The following is a 22,319-nucleotide window of genomic DNA, read 5'->3' on the forward strand; positions in this document are numbered from 1 at the left end:
TTGAAAAAATTATGACCCCATTTGTGCACATTTCAAGACCCCCCCTCCAATTGCACAAATTACCACCATTAACCCACCCCCCTGGAATCCACATATTTGTTGGACTTGCTACAGATCTAGTCACCAGTGCGGCAGCGGCGGGGGGGCTGGGGCGGGCAGAATGAAATCTGCAGGCTTGAACCAGAAAAATCCATCGAGCTTCACCCCCAAATGGAATTCTCATACATTCCTAATTCCAAGTACACAGAAGTGTTCCTGTTTAACTCTGAAATGACAAAGTACGTATAAACTGGAGGGTAAGTGAGCCTTAGATGAGCAGTTGTCTTACATTTAAAGGGTGTCTTTGCTAGCATAGTGTTTATAATTCTATAATGGATATGCTTCTTTTTTTTCCAATTTGCAGGCAGACAGATAGAAGCAGTAGTTTTAGGAATGAGTGTTGGATTCAGGCATGGAAGACCCGTTTTCAGATCCCTAGTTATGAAGCTCAGTGAATGGTTTTGGATAAGCCTGTCAGGACAGATTACCTGGCAGGGGTTTTATGAGGATGAAATATATTATGACCTGTCATCACAGGAGTGGGAAATGTAAATAAATGAATAAAGAAATTATGTCAGACTGTCATGGAAGATCTCCTTTAATCCACTTTTCCATGTACTAAGTCCAGTCTTTGTACTTCTCACCCATCTCCCAAAACAATTTCATTGAATCTGAATGAGCTGAGTAACTATTTCAAATAGATTTGAGAACATGGCTTTAAAAAAACTAGACATCATTGAACTAAATTGCAGCATAGATCTTTCCCAGAAATGAGGCAATTAATGTGACTGAAAGCTAAAATTAGTAGCTCTGAGGTACTAATGCAGAGGGACAGACTGCATTGACCCACAAGTAAGTGCTATGAGAGAATGTATCCTTGTTAAAGAGCCTATGCATCATTAATGAGAGAGAAATATTTTGAAAAGTAAATATGATGTGACACATTTCCCCTCTTTGGGTTTTTTTTCATAGTAAAAAATATAAACAATATATGATGACATCTTTTATTTGCTTCAGTTTTTAATTGTATTTATTTACTTATATGGCTGTTCTGCCTATTTCCAAGAGTTTGGGTGGCTTATAGCTGATATAAGCAGAGCTGTATAACTGCAGAGTCATCATAGAGAAAGCTTGTTGATCTTACTGGTGCACACATGGTCATTTTCGTAAGATATCCTGGCCATTCTTAAGCGCCTTGAAGGCTCATAAGGGAAGAAGAATTCCTTATGATCTAGTCTGAAATTTCCTACATGGAAAGGACTGCTGTATAGAACATGGGATGAAAACCTTATGTAGATTTTCACACATAACAATCCATGTTTTTTTTTCTGTGATGTGTACACATGATGGGGAAGACGGTTGGCTACAGCTTCCTTGTGCTTGTAAATTCAGGGAAATAAGATATATGTGTGAGCATAACACTTCATCTCCACAGAGGCCTGGCAAACATGTCATCATAACCCACATTTTTTAAAATGTTTTGTCCTTGGTTTGGTTAGCATTATGTTTGAAAGCCAGAAGGCTTGTCTCTACTCTGACAAACCAGACAAACAATTCAGCAATAAACCATGGGTTCTTTCTCTGGTTTATCAGTGGAGAGACAAGCCAGAGTTCCTGGTTCACATGAGTTGCTAACCTAACCAGGTACAGAAAGTTGTTTAGCCACTTCTGCTAGCAGCAGGAGAAACTGGGCTCATTCACGTGATGTGTGAACCAGGCTAGAGTTTTCATAGTTTTTCCTATACAGAAGGGTCTTCACTGGGACAGGTTAATACTTTCAGCTTTCTCTTGCCACATCTTCATATTAGTTAAAAATAATACATTTCAAATAGGATCTTGTTAATATAAGAGAAATATGGACCTATTCCCAGAGTTTCAGGAAATTATTTAAAAATGTTATGTTATATGTTCTTTAAGGAAAAGACTAAATGTTTAAAGAAAGACTTACTCTGTAAATAGATTGTGAATCTATATTCTTGCATTGTCTCATTTCAATCTTTGTATGGAAGTATACGAAAGAATGTTTTTCTCAGACAACCTCCCAACAAATTACCAATTGAGAGTCAGCCCTTGATATCTTATTTTGAGCACATGTATCTGCATTTGATTTTTCTACCTGTATTTAGTATTTTAGTACTGTTAAAGATATGCAGTGTTGTACTCTTTAGAAAACATCAATTTCTGCAACAACCCTCATAAGTGATGTTTTTAAAAAGAAAAAGTGTGGTACGCTTTACATTTTCTAATTGATAACGCATATTTTTTCTCCCTGTTTCCTCCCTTAAATCTCTCCTTTGGTCAATGCAGCTTCTACAGAAGAATGGACAGATATCCAGCATTAACGAAATTGCAGAAGAGCAAGTGGAGCTCAGTCTCAAGCCAGAGGACCTGAAAGGACAGCAGGAAGAAGTCATCATAACAGATGGTAAGGAGATGTTTATGATGACAGAAAAAGTTACCTGAGATCATGGAAAATGCAAGCAGGAAGTTCAGAGCTTGGGTCTTTTTCTCAGTGCTCAGACACTCTGTCTCTTAATCAACTCTCTGAGGAGCTGTCAAGTCATATGTAATCAAAGAAGTTGATCTCCAAGTAAATAGGCTTTATTATGCGAAGCAATCTGTCCATCAATAGTTCAGATTTACCATCTTTATCAACTTCTAATTCTAAGATCCCTGACACAACACTAAGTAGTTTACCTAAAGATCCCTTTTAGGGATACACCACAGTAGAAAAGAAAGCTGTTGTGATTCTGAAGCTGCTCTACAGCACAGAACCTGAAAAGCTTTCTCAGTCCATCCCTCAGGGAAGGTCTTCCCCTAGAGACCTCCTGTGATGGGCCAACCTGGTTGACCACCTTACTTCTTTATGCTGCTCCTCCCTCTTGTCTCCATATCTGATTCGTGCATCTGCTATGCCCACCTCCTCCCCCTTGGTGAGTTGCTGGGTTCCCACAGCAGAAGTTATGTTTGGGCTTTGATCCAACTGATCAGCCTATCCTTGGGAAGATTCTTCCCTGTCTCTGTCTCCTTGAGCTCTTTGAGCTCCTTCAGGAATTTTCTCCCCTGCCCCCTCACCCTGTTCGTCTTCTGACTCTGAATCTTCTTCCACGGTCTCTGCAGGGAGTCTGGGCCACATCCTGGCAGGTGCAGATTCTTATTTGGGGATCCTTCCCCAAATAAATGATTGATACTGTCAGCTTTGATAGTACTAACAACCTGTTGGAGGAGAGAAAGAGTAGTTGGATTCATCCCCCACCCACCAAAGGTGAGCTGTGTTGTCACTGATTCTAGGACTCCAGTCTGGTTCACGTGGAGATGCAGTACTCGCATGCAGAGGATACTTGCAAGGCTTAATGGAGTTCTGTTCTTTCTCCTAAGTGCATGGATGCAGAAAGTGCAAGGGGTCCTTACAGAGAATGGTAGACACATTCCAGTCCTCCTATACTCCCATCCACCCCTCTCTCTCTACACCATGTAAGTTACTCGTGTTTTTATGGAATCAGTGATGTGTGTTTTCCAGAAGAAATTGAATTGGAAACTTTTCTAGAAAATGTTCCAGTGCAAATTAGGTTAATTTGCATTGGGTCATTTGCATGGGAAAAGTTTCAATTTGCATTGGAAAATTTTCTGATGTCCTACATTTAGCATGTTTATTTTACTTGTATTCAGTATATAGCAAAGCTAAAAAATGTACTGCATGTTCATTTTTGTCCCAATACATCACAAGTATTTGGCCTGAAATATTTGAGGAAAACAATTAAAACACACTTAATGTGATTTAAATGTTGCACTGTGCAGAATTTTTTTATTGGAATACTTGCAAAAATTAAAGACAATTGTATGCCCTTATATTGTTTAGATTTAAAACACACACTGTGGTACTGAAAACATACTAATTAATTTTAGCAACCCAAAGAACCATGCATGATATGTTTGTTTGTTTATTGTTTATTGCATTTATACCCCGCCTTTTCTCCTCTTGCAAGGAACCCAAGGCGGCTTACATTATCCTCCTCCTCTCCATTTTATCCTCACAACAACCCTGTGAGGTGGGTTGGGCTGAGAGTCTGTGACTGGCACAAAGTCACCCAGTGAGCTTTCATGGCTGAGTGGGGACTAGAACACGGATCTCCCAGCTCCTAGTCCAACACTCTTGCCACTACACCACACTGGCTCTCTGGCTTGTCATATGCTGACAAGCACTCATCTATTTCAACAGAGTTCAACTTTCTTCCACTAAGGTTGTTGGGGTACCTTCAGTTTTGCTGACAGTACTTATTAGTTCCATTTCACTTTGAGACGTATATGTCTTTCAAGGACATATATGTATCCTCAGACCTACTTGCTAGGGATAATCAGCTGAAAAACATAAATTACAACTTTGAAACTACCAAGGTTGCCTAATCTTGTATTTGCAATTGGCATACATTAATTTTTACTAATGAACATATGAAATGGAAAAACCTCTTCAGAAAAATAAAGCACATCACTGTCTGGAGCATGAGTAACTTTCATGGCACATGGACAGAGGGCTGGTTGGGCATATAGGATCTAAGCATATACTTTCTGTTCCTTCCAGCTTACACTCATGTTGCCTCTGTGCATACCCCTATGCCCACATATGTTGGCTCTAAAAGTTCCTGAATCGTTGTGTAAATATGTAGGTATTTTAGATTGGGTTGGATATGCCCACATGGATGACTTACCTGCTTAATTGGAGGAGAGCTGGGCAGTTTAACATTCTTTGAATGTTAGAAGCTTTTTCTGCCTTAGCACACCAGCTCTCACTTCTGGGCCAAAGCCTTTTGAATATCTACCTACAATCTTGTTCAACACAGTGGTTCATGTACACTTTTAAAAGGCATACAACTGAAGGTCTTATAATTCAGAAATGACATTTATTTCTTTTCGTTTTAGAAGCTAGTAGAAGATCCTCTGTTGAATTTCGCTTACCTACCTTTACCACAGCCAGTTATCTGTGTTCATATTTTATTTATTTATTTATTTATTAAATTTATTAATCGCCCATCTGGCCGGTCACCCAGCCACTCTGGGCGATGTACAACATATAATAAAACAGTTTAAAATAATAACATTCTACAATAAAAACATTTTCTAAAATACCCTTACCCATCCCAAATGCCTGCCTGAACAACCACGTTTTTAATGCATGGCGGAAGCTCATTAAAGAGGGGGCATGACGGAGTTCCTTAGGGAGGGAGTTCCACAGAGTGGGGACCACCACAGAAAAGGCCCTCTCCCTCGTCCCCACCAGTGTAGCTATCCTGGCTGATGGAACAGAGAGAAGGCCATCCGAGGCTGCTCTTGTTAAGCGGCCTGTCTGGTGTTGCTGGAGGCGCTCCTTGAGATAGGCTGGGCCGGAACCATATAGGGTTTAAAAGGTCAAAACCAACACCTTGAATTTGGCCCGGAAAACAACTGGTAACCAGTGCAACTCCTTCAGCACTGGAGTGATGTGATCTCGCCAGCGGCTGTCTTTAATCAGGCGAGCCGCCGCGTTCTGTACCAGCTGCAGCTTCCGAACCATCTTCAAGGGTAACCCCACGTAGAGCGCATTACAGTAGTCTAAACGAGAGGAGACCAGGGCATGTACTACCAATGGGAGCAGATGGTCGGGAAGGAAGGGGCGCAGCCCCCATATCAGATGGAGTTGGTTCAGCGCTGTCCGGCTCACAGCTGACACCTGAGCCTCCATGGACAGCTGGGAGTCCAAAAATTACCCCCAGGCTGCGGACCTGATCTTTCAAGGGTAGCCGTACCCCATTCAACACCAGGTCAACATCCCCCAGCCTCCTCTTGTCTCCCACCAAAAGTACCTTGGTCTTGTCAGGGTTCAGCTTCAGCCTATTCCTCCCCATCCAGCCACTCACCATCTCCAGACATTTGGACAGGGATTCTATGGCCAACCTTGGTGAAGATTTGAACGAGAGGTAGAGCTGCGTGTCATCCGCATACTGATGACACCACACCCCAAACCTCCTGATGATAGCCCCCAGTGGCTTCACATAGATGTTAAATAGCATCGGGGAGAGGATGGAACCCTGTGGCCCCCCACAAGTGAGTGGCCACGGGTCCAAAACCTCCTCTCCCAGTGCTACCCTCTGGTACCTGCTGGAGAGGAAGGACCAGAACCACCGCAATATGGTGTCTCCAATGCCCAACCCCTCCAGGCGGTCCAGGAGGATACCGTGGTCAACAGTATCAAAAGCCGCAGAGAGGTCGAGGAGAAGAAGGAAGGAGCATTCACCCCTATCCAGAGCCCTCCTCATATCATCCACCAAGGCGACCAAGGCCGTTTCTGTCCCATGCTCAAGCCCAACTGAAATGGGTCTAGATAATTGGTTTCTTCCAAGTGTGCCTTCAACTGCATCGCCACCACTCGCTCAATCACCTTGCCCCAAAATGGAAGATTCAAGACTGGGCGAAAGTTGTTCAGAACTTGGGGTTCCAAGGAGGGCTTCTTTAAGAGCGGTCTTATCACTGCCTCCTTGAGGGCTGATGGCATCACTCCCTCCTCAAGGGAGGCGTTCACCAACGCCCTGATCCCCTCACCCAATCTCTTTCTGCAGCCCATAATGAGCCAAGATGGGCAAGGAGCAAGCAAGCAGGTGGTCGGCCTTACAGATGAAAGCACCCTGTCCACTTCAGAAGGAAGAAGCTGGAACCGATCCCACAAAACCGGTTTGCCACAGGCTGCCTCTTGCTCACTAACTGTATCCACAGCGTGTGGAATAACACTCCTTATCCGATCAATTTTATCTGCAAAGTGCCTTGCCAAGGCCTCACAGGAGGCCTTAGAATGCTCCAGTGGTTCCGGAGCCACAGGACCAACCAGACTCCGGACCACTTGGAACAGCCTCCTGGGACAGCACTCTGCAGACGCGATAGAGGCAGCATAATATTCCTTTTTTGCTGCCTTCACCACCACGTGATAGGCTGAAGGTACAGCTTTAGCCCGTGTCTGATCATCTTTGGAGCGAGACTTCCGCCACTGGTGCACTAGCCGTCTCACCTCCTGTTTCAGAGCTCGTAACTGCGGATTGAACCATGGTGCAGTCCAAGCCCTGTTCAGGGGGAGAGGGCGTTTCGGAGCCACCTGATCTAATGCCCCAGTGATTGCGGCATTCTAGCCACCCACCAGGGTCTCGACCGAGTGGCCGTTGGCGTGCTCCAGAGAATCCCCAAGCATGTTCAGGAATCCATTCGGATCCATAAGACGCCTGGGGCAGACCATTTTAATGGGTCCTCCACCCCTGCGGAGGGGTTGTGGAACCGAGAAGTCTTACATCACCAGATAGTGATCTGACCATGACAAGGGGGTGGTGGATATACCCCCGACTTCCAGATCACTCCCTACTTCTCCAGAAACAAACACAAGGTCTAGTGCATGACCAGCTACATGGGTGGGCCCAGTTAGAATATGGTGCAGCTCCCAGGAAGCCATGGTCTCCATGAAGTCCTGAGGTGCTCCTGTGAGGATGGCCTCTGAATGTACATTGAAGTCCCCCAACACCAATAAGTTAGGGGACTGTACACGCACATCAGAGACCACCTCAAGCACCTCGGCCAGAGAGTCAGTCGTGTAGTGGGGATATCTGTGGCTTCTCCCATCATTGCTATGATCTGGCCGTCCTAAGGGTGCAGTAAGGGTGAAGACCGTGGGATGGGGACCAAATTTCACATACTGATTTGAACTAACCAGCCAGTTTTTAGTTGCAGGGTTCTAGTTGTTGTTATAAGCTCTGTTCAGATGTTCAGAAAGGGGTTAAAATCAATGCACAAGGAGAAGGAGCACTCAAGCTCTGCTCCTCCCCCTCATTGCATTTGTCACCTTCAACAGGGTCTGAAGAGGAGACCCTCAGGCAGTCTGAAGAGGAGAGCCACCTCTATCAGTGGAGGCTCTTCATGTGAGCAAGAATGCTGGAAAATCAGCATTCTTGCTGGCATGGAGAGCCTCCATGGATTCAGGAGGGTTTTCTGTTCAGACTGTCACCCTCCATGAGTTGAGGACAGGGCAACAAAAATGGCAAGGGAGAGGGGCAGGGCTTGAATGCTCCTTCTCCTCACGCATTGATTTTGAATGCCTGAATAGGGCTATGTTCCTGTATTATATATCTTTATCTAAGTCAGACAAGACTTTCACATTATATTATTTCTTTCAGTGGCCATTTTCTTCTACCTAGTTTTAAAAACAAAACTAATTGCCAGTAATTTCCAAGGAAGAATTTAGATTTGGGGTATATGAGGAAAGTGAAAAATTCTTCATTCTCCACCTGCTATAAATGGAAGAATAAATATTGTTTCTGTTGATAAAGAGTTTTATCTTCTCCTTTGTTAAGATTGTTTTTCAGGAGATCTTTGATACAGAGGCATAACTTCATAAAGTTGTGCATATCCATTCACTGAACTTAGAGCTTATTCTGTTTGGGGCCTGTTGGAAATGCTGTTTCTCTTTTTTGTATAGAGAAGAAGGGAAGTCTGTGGAAATAATACATTCAAAACAAAGTAACTATTAATACTTTAACTTCTTTGCTTTCTACATTTAGGAATAGCAGTGAACTGTTTAGTATGGAGACAGAAAAGAGTTTGATGCTGATTTTTTATAGGCAAAATTATTTTAATACCAAGTGTGAATGAAATCGACTGGGCGACCTCATCTGCAATCCAGTTAAGCTGAAGTACTTAAATTGAAGCCAGTTTGTCCTGCTGATTAAGGCAGCTTTAAACAACATACTTCAGCTTGGTTAGGGAATGTGAGAGATGATATAGTTCTTGTATTCTAGATTTGCTCTTTTCATGGCTTGTTTGGATACAAACCTCAAATATTTAACTGTAATCCCTCTAGCAAGTGGTCTAAGCCACTAACTGAGCATTAAGGCTTCAGCCTCTTCAAGCTAACCTCTGGCTAGGCAACCAGCTGAAGAGTTCTGTATCTCAGGCTACATGAGGCTGCTTTGGCTATATAGTCCTGCTCTAATAGTGCTGTGATTCCATCGCTTTATGTGTCAAGTCAGTATGCAACAAAAGTGAGAGGGTCTATGGCCAAAATGCTGGTTTTGACATAACCTGCTAAGTTTACCTAACTTGGCAGCATTTGTGCCACTCTGATCAAAATGAATCTATAGAATCAAGGTGCTTCAGTTTCATTAGGACACATTACACCTTACTCATGAATACAGATTTGCCAGTTCTACAGTGTAGAAGACAGTGGTTGGTAAATTTGATTTATTTACTGGTAAATGTGATTATCTAAACTGGATCCAAAGCCAAGATTGGATCAATGACATTTACAAATTGCATCTTATGAACGTATCAAGTTTTCTTGGTCCTTCTAGCCCAGTCTGACACTAGATCCCTAAAGGACTGAGGCAGAGGCCTCTGTTAGTTCTGCTCTCTGAGATCCTTTTAAGTGAAAATGCTAGTGTTTAAACTCGGGACCTTATGCATACAAACTTTTTGCTTTACCACTACACATATCAGTGGCAGTGGGGCAGCTAGGGCTGGTGTTTGGGGCCAAAATCCAGGGCCCCACAGCTCAGGGCCCCCCTAAATGGCCAAACAGAGCAGCAGGTAATGAGGCAAAATCAGAAGCTAACTCCATTTTATACTTGTGGTCATGGTGGTGCTATGATTTAAGTGAGTTTTAAAATGAGTGCCTGCACATATTCAGTGTATATATTTTTTTTAATCAGGGTTGGTTAACAGTTTTGTTGTTGTACAAACATATCAAGAATGTAGAACCAGCAGAAAAGCATGGAGTGGCATTTGTGGGGGTGGGGGAAATAGAAATGTCAGTTGTATGCTTCACAATTGAAGTAATATGCATCGCCATCTAAAGGAGCTGGGGGGATAAAGTCATTAAGGGTGCAATCCTATGCATGTTAAGTCAGAAAAAAGTCCTATGACTCCATGGCTGGTTGAGGAATGCTGGGAGTTGTAGGACCTTTTTTTGGTCTAAATGTGCATAGGATTATGCCCTAAGTCTAGGGTCTAAAATTACCTAGCTGCACCAAGGAGTGTTGTTCTGAGATAAACTGACAAGGTAATATGCCCCATTGTTTGGGTAAAAACAAATCTGGGGGATTTGTGTTGTCCAGCAGCAGAACAGGAGATGGCTAATGCAGGAAATCCATTCCTTATGTATGTATGTATTTATTGAAAGCATTTTGTGCCATCTTTCCACACAGCTCAAGATAGCTCACAAAGGAAAAAATATATATAACAACAATAAAATCAAATAATCGTATCTAAACCAGTGACGTTCACAAAGAACAAGCAAAAAATGGCACAGCGGGCTTTTGAAGAAATGAATGAAAAGGAACGTCCTTCACTACAGGAGGTGCCTTTTCATTTTCTCCCTCTCTTTTCAAAATGAAGAGTCTTAGCCAGCAGCCCAGGTTGAGCCAGATTTTATCAGCAAGCACCATAAAAGAATATCATAGTGGGATATAGAAATGTCACTCCCTGGGAGTTCCTCATTGGGGTATAACAATCCTCCACCACCTAGAATATTTTTGCTGGGCATGATGTTGCAGAGACAATAGTGGCTTGCAAATGGGCTCTACAGTGTGCTTTGTCAGATTTAGGCTGCATTCTTCTACACACTTATCTGGGAAATTGCTAAATTCTTTGCCACAGTGATTCTTCATAGCAGGGAGTTCCATAATTCAGCTCTCCTCAAGTAATGTACAGACATTGGCTCTGGAGGCTTCATGACCCAGCTTCCCAATTCAGGCAGGATTTGCTGATCTAGAGGCTCTAAGTCAGCGGTGCACTTTCCTGTGCCCCCCTAAGACCTGCACCCACTGTCATGAAAACTACTGCCACCAAAAAGTCATGTTGGTAAGGCAGCAATTGGTTCAGATCGCTGTTAGTGGTAGTTAGGCAGCAATGGGGTCAGGGTTGTTCGGGCAGGGAGGAGGCTACAGCTGCCCAGATTGCTGCTTCAACGTCGTTAATTGTGGCACAAAAGCGGCAATGACCACAGGGTCACAAGTTGGAGGCTGAACCTCTTCCTCCCCCCCAGTGACTCGAAACAGTCAGCATTGCTACTTCTTTGCCACTACTGGTAGCACAAAATCAGCAGTGATTTTGCAGTGATCCATCAGGGTCACTGGATCCATCTTCCACTCCTAGTGACCCCACAGTAGCAGCATGGAAGCAGCAATCTGGGAAAGTGTGTGTGTGCGCAAGCCTCCCCCCCCATGTATGTGTGTGTACTCCTCTCCTCCTCTGTGTGTGTGTGTGTCTGTGTGCATCTCTCCCCACCCTGTGTGTGTGTACTTGTGTGCCCTTCCTCATCGTAATATTTGTGTATGTGCATATATGTGTCTCTGCCCCCCCTTGCTGGCTGTGTGTATGCATGCATGTTTGTGCATGCCTCATGCACATATTCAACCCTAGACCCCCTGGCAATGCCCCCGGCAACACCAGGTGGCCCTCAGGGCCAGAAAGGTTGCGCACCCCTGCTCTTAAGTGGAGGACTTTTTATTTTATATTGTTTTTCTACACGCACACACACACACACACACACACTCCCACATGTATTCTTACCCATCTCCTGTCATTTATTCTCACTTTCTCTTTTCACACTTAATTTGTAACCTATCTTCCCAGACTGCCAGTTTCTTTCATCCCTCCTTCCTTCTGGAGGTAGTGGGTGGGCTGAAGTACTGAGACCCACCTGAAAGTGGGCTGAGACTTACTGGTAGTCCCCGGACCACAGTTAGGGAAATGCTGACCTAGAGAATGAAGGCCACCTCCTTAAGCCTAGAGGTCCCTGGTAAAGCTGTTTAGGTGGCATAGACAAGCTTCCACTTGTCTGTGCCACCAGACTTGAGGCTTGGAAGGAAGGGCACATTTCATTATTTCTGTCCACTTCAAGATGGTTATTTACGTTGCTGCCAGGGAATAGCCATATTGTACGGAGTAGAAAAGTTGTAGAGTATGTCATTTTCTGCAGTGTGGGGATGTTTGGGGTCATTTAAATGTTGTAAGAAATCAGCTTGAATGTCTGATTCTCCCTGTACATGGCGAATTGGCCATTCCAGTGCAGGGATGGGGAATGTGTGGCCTTCCAGATGTTTGCAACTCCCATTATCCTTCACCATTTCTATGTTGGCTAGGACTGGTGGCAGTTGCAGTCCACCAACATCTGGAGGGCTCCACCCCTGCCCTAGAGCATGATTTCTCAAAGTCACATGCACTGTACAGGCAGTTTCCATGTGTTTTCTTGGAAAAGATGTTGAATAAGGAGTCACTACTATGCAGGTGCACTGGTGTGATTCTTTCTTCTCCTTTTTAGCCATGAGCTAGGACTGAGTAAGTCCAGAAGCATGGCAGCGACATTATCTACAGTTCAGTCTGCATGCTCAAGGTCTGGGCACTGTGGATGTTGTATGTCACATTGACTGGGTTCCCACAACACGCCAGTCCACAATGAAACAACCCATGATGGGTTAGCGTGTTGTCTGAACCTGGACTGGTTTTCCCAAACAATCCACCCTGATAACTCATGGTCTGTTGTAGAGATTGTTTTACCCATGATGGGTTGACATGTCATCCAAACCTGGACATTCCAACCCATCATGGGTAAAGGGCATTGGGAAGCAAGCCCCTTGGCAAGAGCAGCAGAAACTCCCGCCACTCTTCCCGAGCAATTGCATTGGGCACGATCCAGTACCCCTTTCTCCTTGCCAACAGCAGCCCCTCCAAAGTGCCTAAATAGCACTTTGGAGGGGTTGCCACTGCCCCCAGCTCCTGCCAAGCCCCCAGTCTTCACTCCAACTGCAGTCCCAATTGCAGTTGGAGCCCTCTTTTTCTAAATTTCTTTTTATATTTTGTGCAAGAACGGGGCTGGGAATTTCCCCCTGCAATTTCCCAGCCCCATTTTATGTGCACAAATGGCCCCTTTAGTTATTTTTTATTATTTATTTATTTATTTATTTATTTATTTATTTATTTGGGTTATTCATAGTTATGTACTTCCACAACTGTGGGTATCCAGAAATATTGGGCTTGCCTTGGCTGCTCCCTTGTATGTCGAACATACAAGGAAACTCTCAAGGCTACATTGTAGAAAGGTTGTTTTGACAGCCTGGCACAGTTGACAGGTGGGGAAATGGGGTATAAATTACTCCTCTAGCAAGGGTGTCTCCAGGGTTCAATGCATTGCCCTGAACCTTGGGGGTTCCCTGCTAGGAATCCCTACTTGCCCGAGTCCCCTGCACCTGTTTTTAAGGGTGCCTGAGGCACAACCTCATTTTTCTCGTTAAGATCGCTGTAACCGCTTCTATTTTGAAAGCTGTAACAATCGAAGCAGTTACTTACTTTGGGGTAGAGAAATGGGGTGACATGCATGAAAATGGGGTGCTGGGGACTAGAGGAGGGGTGTACTAGCCCCCAAAGGTCTGGGTGGCAGTTGAAAGCTCTGGTGTCCTTGGCTAACTGGGTGATTTTGGCAGGTGAAGAAAGTGCTGAAGATCATCCAGTTAGCCGAGTGCCCCCCTGCCCCGATTTAAAGTCTTGCTGTGACCCATGGAGGTGCCCCCCTTCTAGTGTACTTCACCCTGAGTCGGCAGGACCACATTTTCATAGAAAGTGCATCCCATCCCTTTTTGCTGGCGTTCTATTAGCCACATGGGATTTTGACAGCTGTCAGAGGTGCTGTCAAAATCCAGCTTGGCTAGGGGTGGGGGGAAGAAGTGGATTGGGTTGGAAAATGCTCTCTATGATGAAAGTTTTTTCCAAACAGATCCACTTATTTTCCCCCTCCCCCCACTTTCACTAGCCAAGCTTGTGTGTATCAGCTCTTGGTGGGAGCCAGGGTGACGCAGGCAGGGGCAACCCTTCCGAAGTGCCGTTTGAGCACTTTAGAGGGGCTGCCACTGGCAAGGGGAAAGGGACATCCCCCAAAATGTCTCCAAGCAGGGACAGGGGCTTGGTGGCAGACAAGACGGGTTCTTCCACCAAGTCCCCTGGGATGCCAGGTGGAGCCAGCTGGAGAACTGAGGGGAAGGCGGAGGGGGGGACCAATGCACGGTGGGTGGTGTGCCCAATCGGGCAGGCGCACCAACCATGCGCTGTGTGTTGTTTGCAAAACAACCCACAGTGCGTGGCTAGTCACCCACAATGGGTTGGCATGTTGTGCTAATGTGCCCGCTGTGGGAGCTTGGAAGGGGGAAAAAAGTGAGGGAGATGTTGGAAGAGCGATAAAAAAAAATGCAGGTAGCAGTGTGTGTGTCTGGCAGGGAGAGTGATGGCAATGAGATCTGTATCTTATGCTTTTTAGGCTTAGGAAGTTAGGGTACCAACTTACCTTGGGTGCTTCCAGAGGCTTTTGTTATGCAATTGCTCTGCCTCATTCACAGAGTTTTATGGGGGGTCCAGGCAACATCACCTCCCACTTTTAGCCCTCCGATGTTTTCCCACCACTTTTCTTTCTACAAAAACAAAACACCTTTTAAGTACGAAAAGACTGAATACCTGCACAGTGTCTTTGGTAGTGCTAGGAGCCTTTTATCTGGAAGCTCCCCTAGAAGGAATGGCTGGTAGCTAGAGCTCCTGGGATCTGGGATTTAATATCCAACCAAATAGGAGTTAGGGGCTCATACTGGTATTGGGAGCATTAGAATCACTTACAATTCTGAAATCGAAAGTTGACATCGCATGGAACTAGTCTAGTGCAGTAGATAGAGTGTTGAGTTGGAACACAAGCTCTCTGCTCAGCTGTCAAGCTCACAGGGTAGCTTTCAACAAACAGCAACGTCCTTTGTAATTTGATGAGATAATAAATGATGTAAGGATTGTGGGTATTGCACACTGAAATTTATAAAATAAAAATGCTAACAAAAACCTGGTAAAAAAATCTCTGTACCAGAATTAATACTGGATATCCTAATTTTTCCAGAAAAACACACCATTCAAATATGGGGGAAAATACAGCCCATTTGACTTGCACATGCTTGGGTTATGGTGGTGTATGCATGTAACTTACAGCATTTCAGTGAAGGACAATGAGCACAAAGTAATATGGGTAGCTGGCATCTTTCTTATACAAAGCAGGCAGATTCTTCTGCATTCCAGGGTAGCTGAATCACTAAAATGCAGGAGAGGGCTTACCAATAAGCTAAAGGACCACTTCTCACATTACTTTTTCTTACACAAGAACAGGATCCATTGTTGTGGAAAACATAGAAGATGTGTGCCTGCTTTATCTTGAGATTAGCTAGACATATTTGTATTTTACCGCTGAGACACATCTGCTTTCCATCAAACTTTCAGATGTCAGATGCTGGTTTGAGCAGCAAATAGACAAAAAATTCTGAGCATTCTCAAGATACAGCAGCCATGTGTCTTCCTGACATGCATTTGACTTCTGAAGGATTTTCATAAAAATTAGATACATGTCCCTAGTTTACAATCCTGGTTTCCAGAGAAAGCACAAACCATAGTTTGCCAGTTCAGATAGAATGGCATACTGCGGTCTGCTGCAAACCAGGAAGGAGAGCACAGGAAGAAGAGGGAGGGGGACTGCATAATCACCAGGCTTGTTCTCTTAGTACAAAACCATTTTTGGTGTTACATCTGAACTAAACTCTCCCTGCCCTTTCAGTATGAAAGAATGAAGGATACAAAGAAATGAAATGATGTTATTGCTCTGTTTAGGGCAGGGCAGCTTGTGGCCCTCCAGATGTGGTTGGACTGCAGTTCCAGTTATCCCTCACCATTGGCTGTGTTGCCTAGGGCTGATGGGTGTTGTGATCCAACAGCATCTAAAGGCCACATTGCCTTGGTTAGAGGCCATGGGCAGTATCCACTTGGCTTTCCATACGTGGCCACCCTGCCAGCCCCGGTCTGCAAGAGGCCCCTACCGCTTGCACAACACAGTATAGCACTTCCAGGGTCAAGCTCAGAAAGAAACAGAAACGTTTGTTTCTGGAAGGGGCAGGGCTTCGGCAACCTTCCCACTTAAAAAAATGAGCATTTCTGCACGTTTCAGGGCTTGCCCCTGGAAGCACTACACTGTATCACACAAGTGGTAGGAGACACTTGTGGAGCAGGACTGGTCACGCACGGACTGGAACTGGTGGGGCTGGCCGTGCTGAGAAGGCCCCAGCTGGATACTGCTCTAGTGTCTATACAGTGGTATGCAAGGTTGGAAGAAGTGGGTTTGACTGTTCTCTCTAGCAATTCCCCTCCATGCACATTTTCTCTTGCTGCTGAACCGTTATTTTAATCTCTGCTTCCTTTCAGATTTTGCCTTCAGGAAAGTAGGTGGTTGAGGAGACAGTGTTGCTGCATTCCCTCAATTTAATGTGATTATCCTATATACTAATAGTGAACTCATTCTCTGACACTGGATCCTTCCCACTCTGCAGTTTAGCTAGATGGGCGTTTTTGCTCGTCGAGCTGAGGTGTTGGAAGGGGGAGGGAAGGAAGCTGAAGAGGGATGGGGATATGTTGTAAGCTGTCCCCTCCCCGCCCCCAGCACGCCGGCTTTCCCTCCTCTCCTAGCTTGCATTTGTGAGCTTGTAGAGGCAGCCAACACGGTTCTCTCCGCATTGGCTGCAAAGGGGAGGGGTGGGGAGCTCCGACTCCTGGGTCTGAGGTCAAAGTGCTGTCTCCAGCCTTAGATCCAGGAATCCGAAAAATCCTGTGGCCCCCAAGATACTGTCTAGGGGCTATAGAATTGCTGTCTTAGGAAAAAAAATTATGAAGGGGAGGAATCACCCCCCAAAACAGTCAGTGAGGACTGAGCATGCTCAGTGGCCATGGAATGCTGACTGATAGTTGGCTGGGAAAAATGGAAAACTGTTGAAAGAGAGAGAAATGGAATATCTTAGATGTCGACGTGGCTGGCTGCCTGGGCATCTGGACAGGAGACTACATACTGCAACATTTTTGTTGCAGGTCCTACTAGTCAGCTCTAACTGCATGATTTATAGCAGTGGTTTTCAAATTATTCCTAGGAATCCTGGAGTTGGAAGCTTATCTCAGTTGCTCAGTGAAAAGCATAATGGTAGATGGGCTGGCTGAAACAAGGCATATTTGCCATTACTGGTCTTCCTCTTTAATGTGCAGCTGCCAAGGAATATTGGATAGACTCCAGATTCACTCTTGGGGCCAAATGAGACTTGAAGTTAATTTAGTTTGTTTAATCTTTGAAGGCAGGGCTGGGATTGGGATCATGGTGTGGAGGAAGGGGTTTTAACTTCCCAATGAACTCTTTTCCCAATGGTCCTGATGAACATTCCCAACTGCTGTTAGTCCCCAGAGGAAATATTATTTCCTGGGGCTAATAGCAGCTGGGGAGGGGGGTGTCATCGAGACTGGAGTGCGAAGGGGAGGGTTAACTCTCCTCCCTGTGGTCCTGATCCCTCCTTGGCCATTATTTAAATACATTAAAAGTATTCACACATATATTATGTCTGGTTTGGCTCTCAGTTTGTGTGGGGAGACAGCTACCATGAGAGAACATTTCACATACCTGCTTATACATTTTCTTCTGGAAACAGGACTTTAAAAACTGTCCAAGAATGGCTTAGTGAGACTATGGGGGATTTCCTCTCCCCTTTCACTGCCACCACCTATGGGGAAACTGCTTCTTCACTGAGCAATCGCACCTATGGGGTTTCTTATTTATAGCAAATGTTTATATTTCAGGGCCTAAAGAACCTTCTGCCACTATAACTCAGAGTTCCACAAGCTGACCATTTTCCGCTGCTCCCAGTTCTGTTAGACTACTTTAAAACCTCCCAGTAGCTGGTATAAGAGGCTTAGGCATGAGATGGGCACCAACAATGGAGACAAGATGGACTATTAAACAAGTAATTATTAAAGGAATCTTTTGTACATAAGGGATTACTAATATTTACTTTGGGGTTTTCAAAAGACTGCTTAGTGACAATTATTTAGGACTCATGACCTGCTGTTACAAACTTCTAAGGACTTCTTTTACCTCAGGCCAAATTCCCTGAACCTCCATCCCAGTCAAATACCCTTACAACCATGTTCTGGATACGGTTTTCCTCTGACAGCGGCGGTCCTACCACTGTATTTCTGGTTGCTTGAACAGTTTATCTGAGTTTTTACTGCCTGCTTGTATAACCTTCCTCTGGCAAGATCCTAGGGCAGCCTCCTTGCATAAGACAGCCACCTGCTCCCTGCGCCTGACCTTCACCAGCCACGTATGGTTATCCCGCAGTGAAAGAATAGCTTAATATTCAAGCTGTAGCTAGTCATTTTCTCCTCAGCTTGCTGCTAGTCCTTTTAAAACACCACCTACTAACCAGCAGACCTTCTCCCTCTCTCTGACTACCATAGACGCACTCTGCAGACTGGCTGACTCAACTGTTGTCATACCTTAACGGTCATTTCCCAACTGTTCTTTGCCACCTACCTAGAATCCCCAGCAAATCAGAATTGAATTTACCTGATCCAGGCCCTATCTAACAATATTCAAAGTGGCTGTCTCTCCCCCTTCAGAATGTCGTTCAGCAACTACTACGCAGGCCTTTGAGAGTAACAAAACAAGGCCTCGGTCCTACACGGATACACCGTAGCCTCCCAGAGGCCACACAAAGTAAACATTACATGACACCAACAGTTCTATACAGGCATTTCTTCGCAGAGACTGTTCCTGTGATCTTCTGAAATTATATTTTAAGGCAAAATTTTAACAACTCTCTTCGGTTAGAGTGAGTCTTCCATGGTGTGTGTGCTGCGTCTTCCTTTTATCTTCTCCTTTTGTCTTCTCATTGATAGAGATGATGGTCACTGAAAAGCCCAGACACACTGAACAGATGAGCTTGACAGTCTGTTCTTAATTGCTTTAGAGAAAAGATAAAAGCTATTCTATCTGTTCAAAAGCATGATATAAACTAGCATATTACCACTTCCATTGGGTAGCCATTTTAGTCTATGTTTCCAAAACAACAAAGAGTCTTCTGATATCTTAAAGGCATTATAAGAGATTTACTGTGGCATAAGCTTTTGTATTACCACTAGATTTCTTGCTTTGTCTTGCCATTCTCTGTTTTCATTACTATACTATCTATTAGAATATATTTTTCATGTAGAGAGATACTGCAGAATTGGCCTCAGAGAAACAGAGATATGCAGGAAAGTCGCATTATGTAACTTACTGCTTTAATTAGGCCAACATCTTTAATAGGATGAATGTGAAGACACAAGTGCTATTTGGGCATTCATTTCCTCACATGATTAGAATCACGTGAGGGGAGAGTGGAGCTGTGCTTGCTGGTCTCTCCCACTCTGTTGCATCCCTGTTGCCCAGCTCCTCTGGCATGTACACATTGGAGGAGAAATTCTGACGTTCTATACAGGAGAAGGTTCCTTGTGACTTTAAACCCTACATGACCAGGGTTCTAAATAATGCAGCAAGCTTATGTATGTAGAGCAGGCTCCCCTCTTCAGACCTCTCCCCAGAACAGGTAGACAACTGGGGTTGGGATCCACAGGAAAGGATGGAAAGGGCAGGGCCAGCAAACATGGTGTCAGGGTGGACACTGAGCCCATAGAATCCCAGAGTAGTTCTGATTCTGAGGAAGAGCAGTCGCTCCTGGGAGAGGAGCGCGCTCCTCTTTCCCAGGGCCAACAGCTGACGGAGATTCCTCCCACCAGCATTCCTAGTTTAGTTAGCAGTCCTGGGAGTGACAGAGCACGGGAAGCAGACTTGGTGGATGCGCGACGCTGACGCAGAGAGCGGCGCCAGATGGAGGGTGCGGAAAGGAGGCGTAGTGCCCGGTTGGCGCGCAAACAACGGCTGCACCCAGAGGATCCAAGGGAAAAGGGGAGGGACTCTCCCTAGTCCTCAGGGGTCTACCAATAATTCCCTTTCAAACGGGGACCAACTGTTTCAACTTAGGGCATAGGTACTGTGCTGCTCAGATCTAGTTGCAAACGGTATAGTTGTTAAGTTGTAAAAGAAGAATAAAGCTTTGAAAGGAATCCCTTTGTCTGTGTCTGGACTTGGCTACTGGATTAGACTGAGAGAGGCCTCCAAGGAGCCCTTGACACATGGCCCCACTGTGCTTCTAATTGTGTAATCCTCAAGTGCTTCTAATTGTGTAACAGACTAAAATATGAATATGACTAAGGTATGCAAGCTTTCAGACATAATGTGGCAGATAGTTTAGGGTGGGAAACCTTTTTGAGCTGTATTGCCAGTTTGAAATTGGCCAGTTTGGGATCATAGGCATATTCTTTCTCACATACACATATGAATGCACCTGCTACACATCTATAATAATAAAAAAGGATGTGCGTCTGTGTCTCACTATCTGTCAGTACCATAGCTCCAAGACCATGAAACCTAGGCTTCTGAAACTTGGTATGCATAGGGGTGTTAGCAAAGAGTGATTTGGTTTTTAGAACGCATTAGTTAATTTTAATTAATTTAAATGTATCCATGTGTTTGAAGCCTGCAGAACCATCTTCACTCACTAGGTGGCAGACTTCCCTAACCAGTGCAAAGCTTCGCAGTCAATACAGTTGGAACCTGGGGGTGGGACTAGTCCAAGGAAAAGAGTTAATATGGCTGTCCCTTCCCCTGTTGTGGGGCAGCCCCCCCCCGGGGAATGGAGTAGGAAGACTCCTCCCCCAGGGGACTATAGGGGTGTACTATGGCAGGAGCTGTCCCTAAGAGTGGGGAATGAGAGCTTTGCTTTGCTTGAAGTCTTCACTGTATTAAAGTTAAGGGCTATTCCAACCCATGTAAAGCTAGGAATGTTTGCTAGTGATACTATATAAATACAGTTTCGGATGCCATACACAATTATTTTGTTCACTCTTCTACATACATGCAATCTGCTCAAATACACACTGTTGTCTCTTTAACACAAAGCAGCAGAATGAATTAAAAAGGGGAGCTAAGGTACTGTTTTCCTCAGGTTAATTCATGTGATAACATAGGAAGTGATGGGCTGCTTCCCCTCCTTTTCATTGATCTTACCTCCTCCCACTCCACTCCATCCCGGCCCACTCCACCTCTCAACAGCAGCAGTTGTTTGGGAAATCCCAGGACATAGAATTTGTTCTGTCTGTGGCATTACCAAATGGAAGATGTACCACTCTCTATCCCACACTGGAAGGGAGAGAGAAGTAACACTTCCTTTTGCCTACCATATGCAGATGTACAGATCACACAACCGTGCCTGAGGTGGGAATTGCTCATTGGCTGCAGTCTGTGACAATTCAGTTGCATACATTTAAGCTTTAATTTAATTGTCACGGACCATAGTTTTTGCATTTCATTTTCATTTGCTCCCCACTGTTTTTATAGGGTTTCCCCCCCCCCTCTGGACCTATATGTATCGATACCTTCTAACCAAGGATAACACTTCATGAAGCTGATGAAGTAGACTCTAGTCCCTGAAAGCTTATGCCATAATAAATTTCTTAGACCTTAAGGTACTACAAGAGACTTTGTTGATCTCACCATTGTAAATCACCCCTGTATTAAACTGTTGATATATCCAGCTCCTGTGGTAATTATATATATATATATTAAAAAATATTGTTACATTTACTTCTCATCTTCAAATTAAAAATGGCTTTAGTAGTAGAGTAGTTCAAAAGAGCAGTTTACATCAAGCACTGTCTTTGAGAATAGAATTGCTAGAGGAAACAGTCTGGCTGCTAGAACGTTATTTTTGTGACTTGTAGGAGAAAGTGCTTTCACTTTGAAGGCATCTAGTAAATATATGAGAGAGGTATATTACACTATCCTTTATTTAAACAAGTTCCACTGATCTTCACAAAGCCTCTTGTAACACTAAGGGATGTGGAATGGGCAAAGATATCACTGCTGAATTTAGGAATATAACTTGCCCACTCCAGCGAGCAGTTAAAAGGGGATGGACCACAAAGGGCTGTCTATCAAGGATCGGGCTGCTGGAACACAACTTCAGTCTGCTTTTTCATCAGGCAGTGAAAGACACCCGGTGTTTCTGTTAGCTCTGCTTTCCTCCACCCCCCCCCACCGCCCCCGCCCCTCCTACTGCACGGTGACTTGGGGAAACAAATAAAGGAGTGCCTTTCTTCAGAGAGAGAAAAGTTCTGGTTACCACAGGATAAAAAAAATGCTGGGAACTATCACTATCACAGGTACAAAATGTTTAGCTTTTGGATCGTATTAATGATTATGTTGTGTCTTAGTGGTGGTGATTTTATGCAGAACTTTCGCTCAGAACTCAAGGATGTGACAGACACATTCGAGCAGTCCTTTCTACCTTCTA

At 44.5% G+C, this 22,319-nt stretch overlaps 1 protein-coding gene across 1 annotated transcript in view; it reads left to right on the plus strand.

Annotated features, from left to right (window-relative positions):
* AKAP12 (A-kinase anchoring protein 12) overlaps positions 1 to 22,319 on the plus strand; it is a 117,606-nt gene that overhangs the window by 49,002 nt on the left and 46,285 nt on the right. Inside the window, exons 2-3 of the mRNA XM_084827834.1 lie at positions 2,347 to 2,464; positions 3,418 to 3,513. Of these exons, the coding sequence (XP_084683960.1) occupies positions 2,347 to 2,464; positions 3,418 to 3,513 (214 nt within the window). The remainder of the gene's footprint in view (positions 1 to 2,346; positions 2,465 to 3,417; positions 3,514 to 22,319) is intronic.

Source organism: Heloderma suspectum, chromosome 1 (assembly GCF_057233095.1).
Source record: "Heloderma suspectum isolate Gila_16-S chromosome 1, 16-S_ref, whole genome shotgun sequence".
In the NCBI taxonomy this organism is placed as follows: domain Eukaryota; kingdom Metazoa; phylum Chordata; class Lepidosauria; order Squamata; family Helodermatidae; genus Heloderma; species Heloderma suspectum.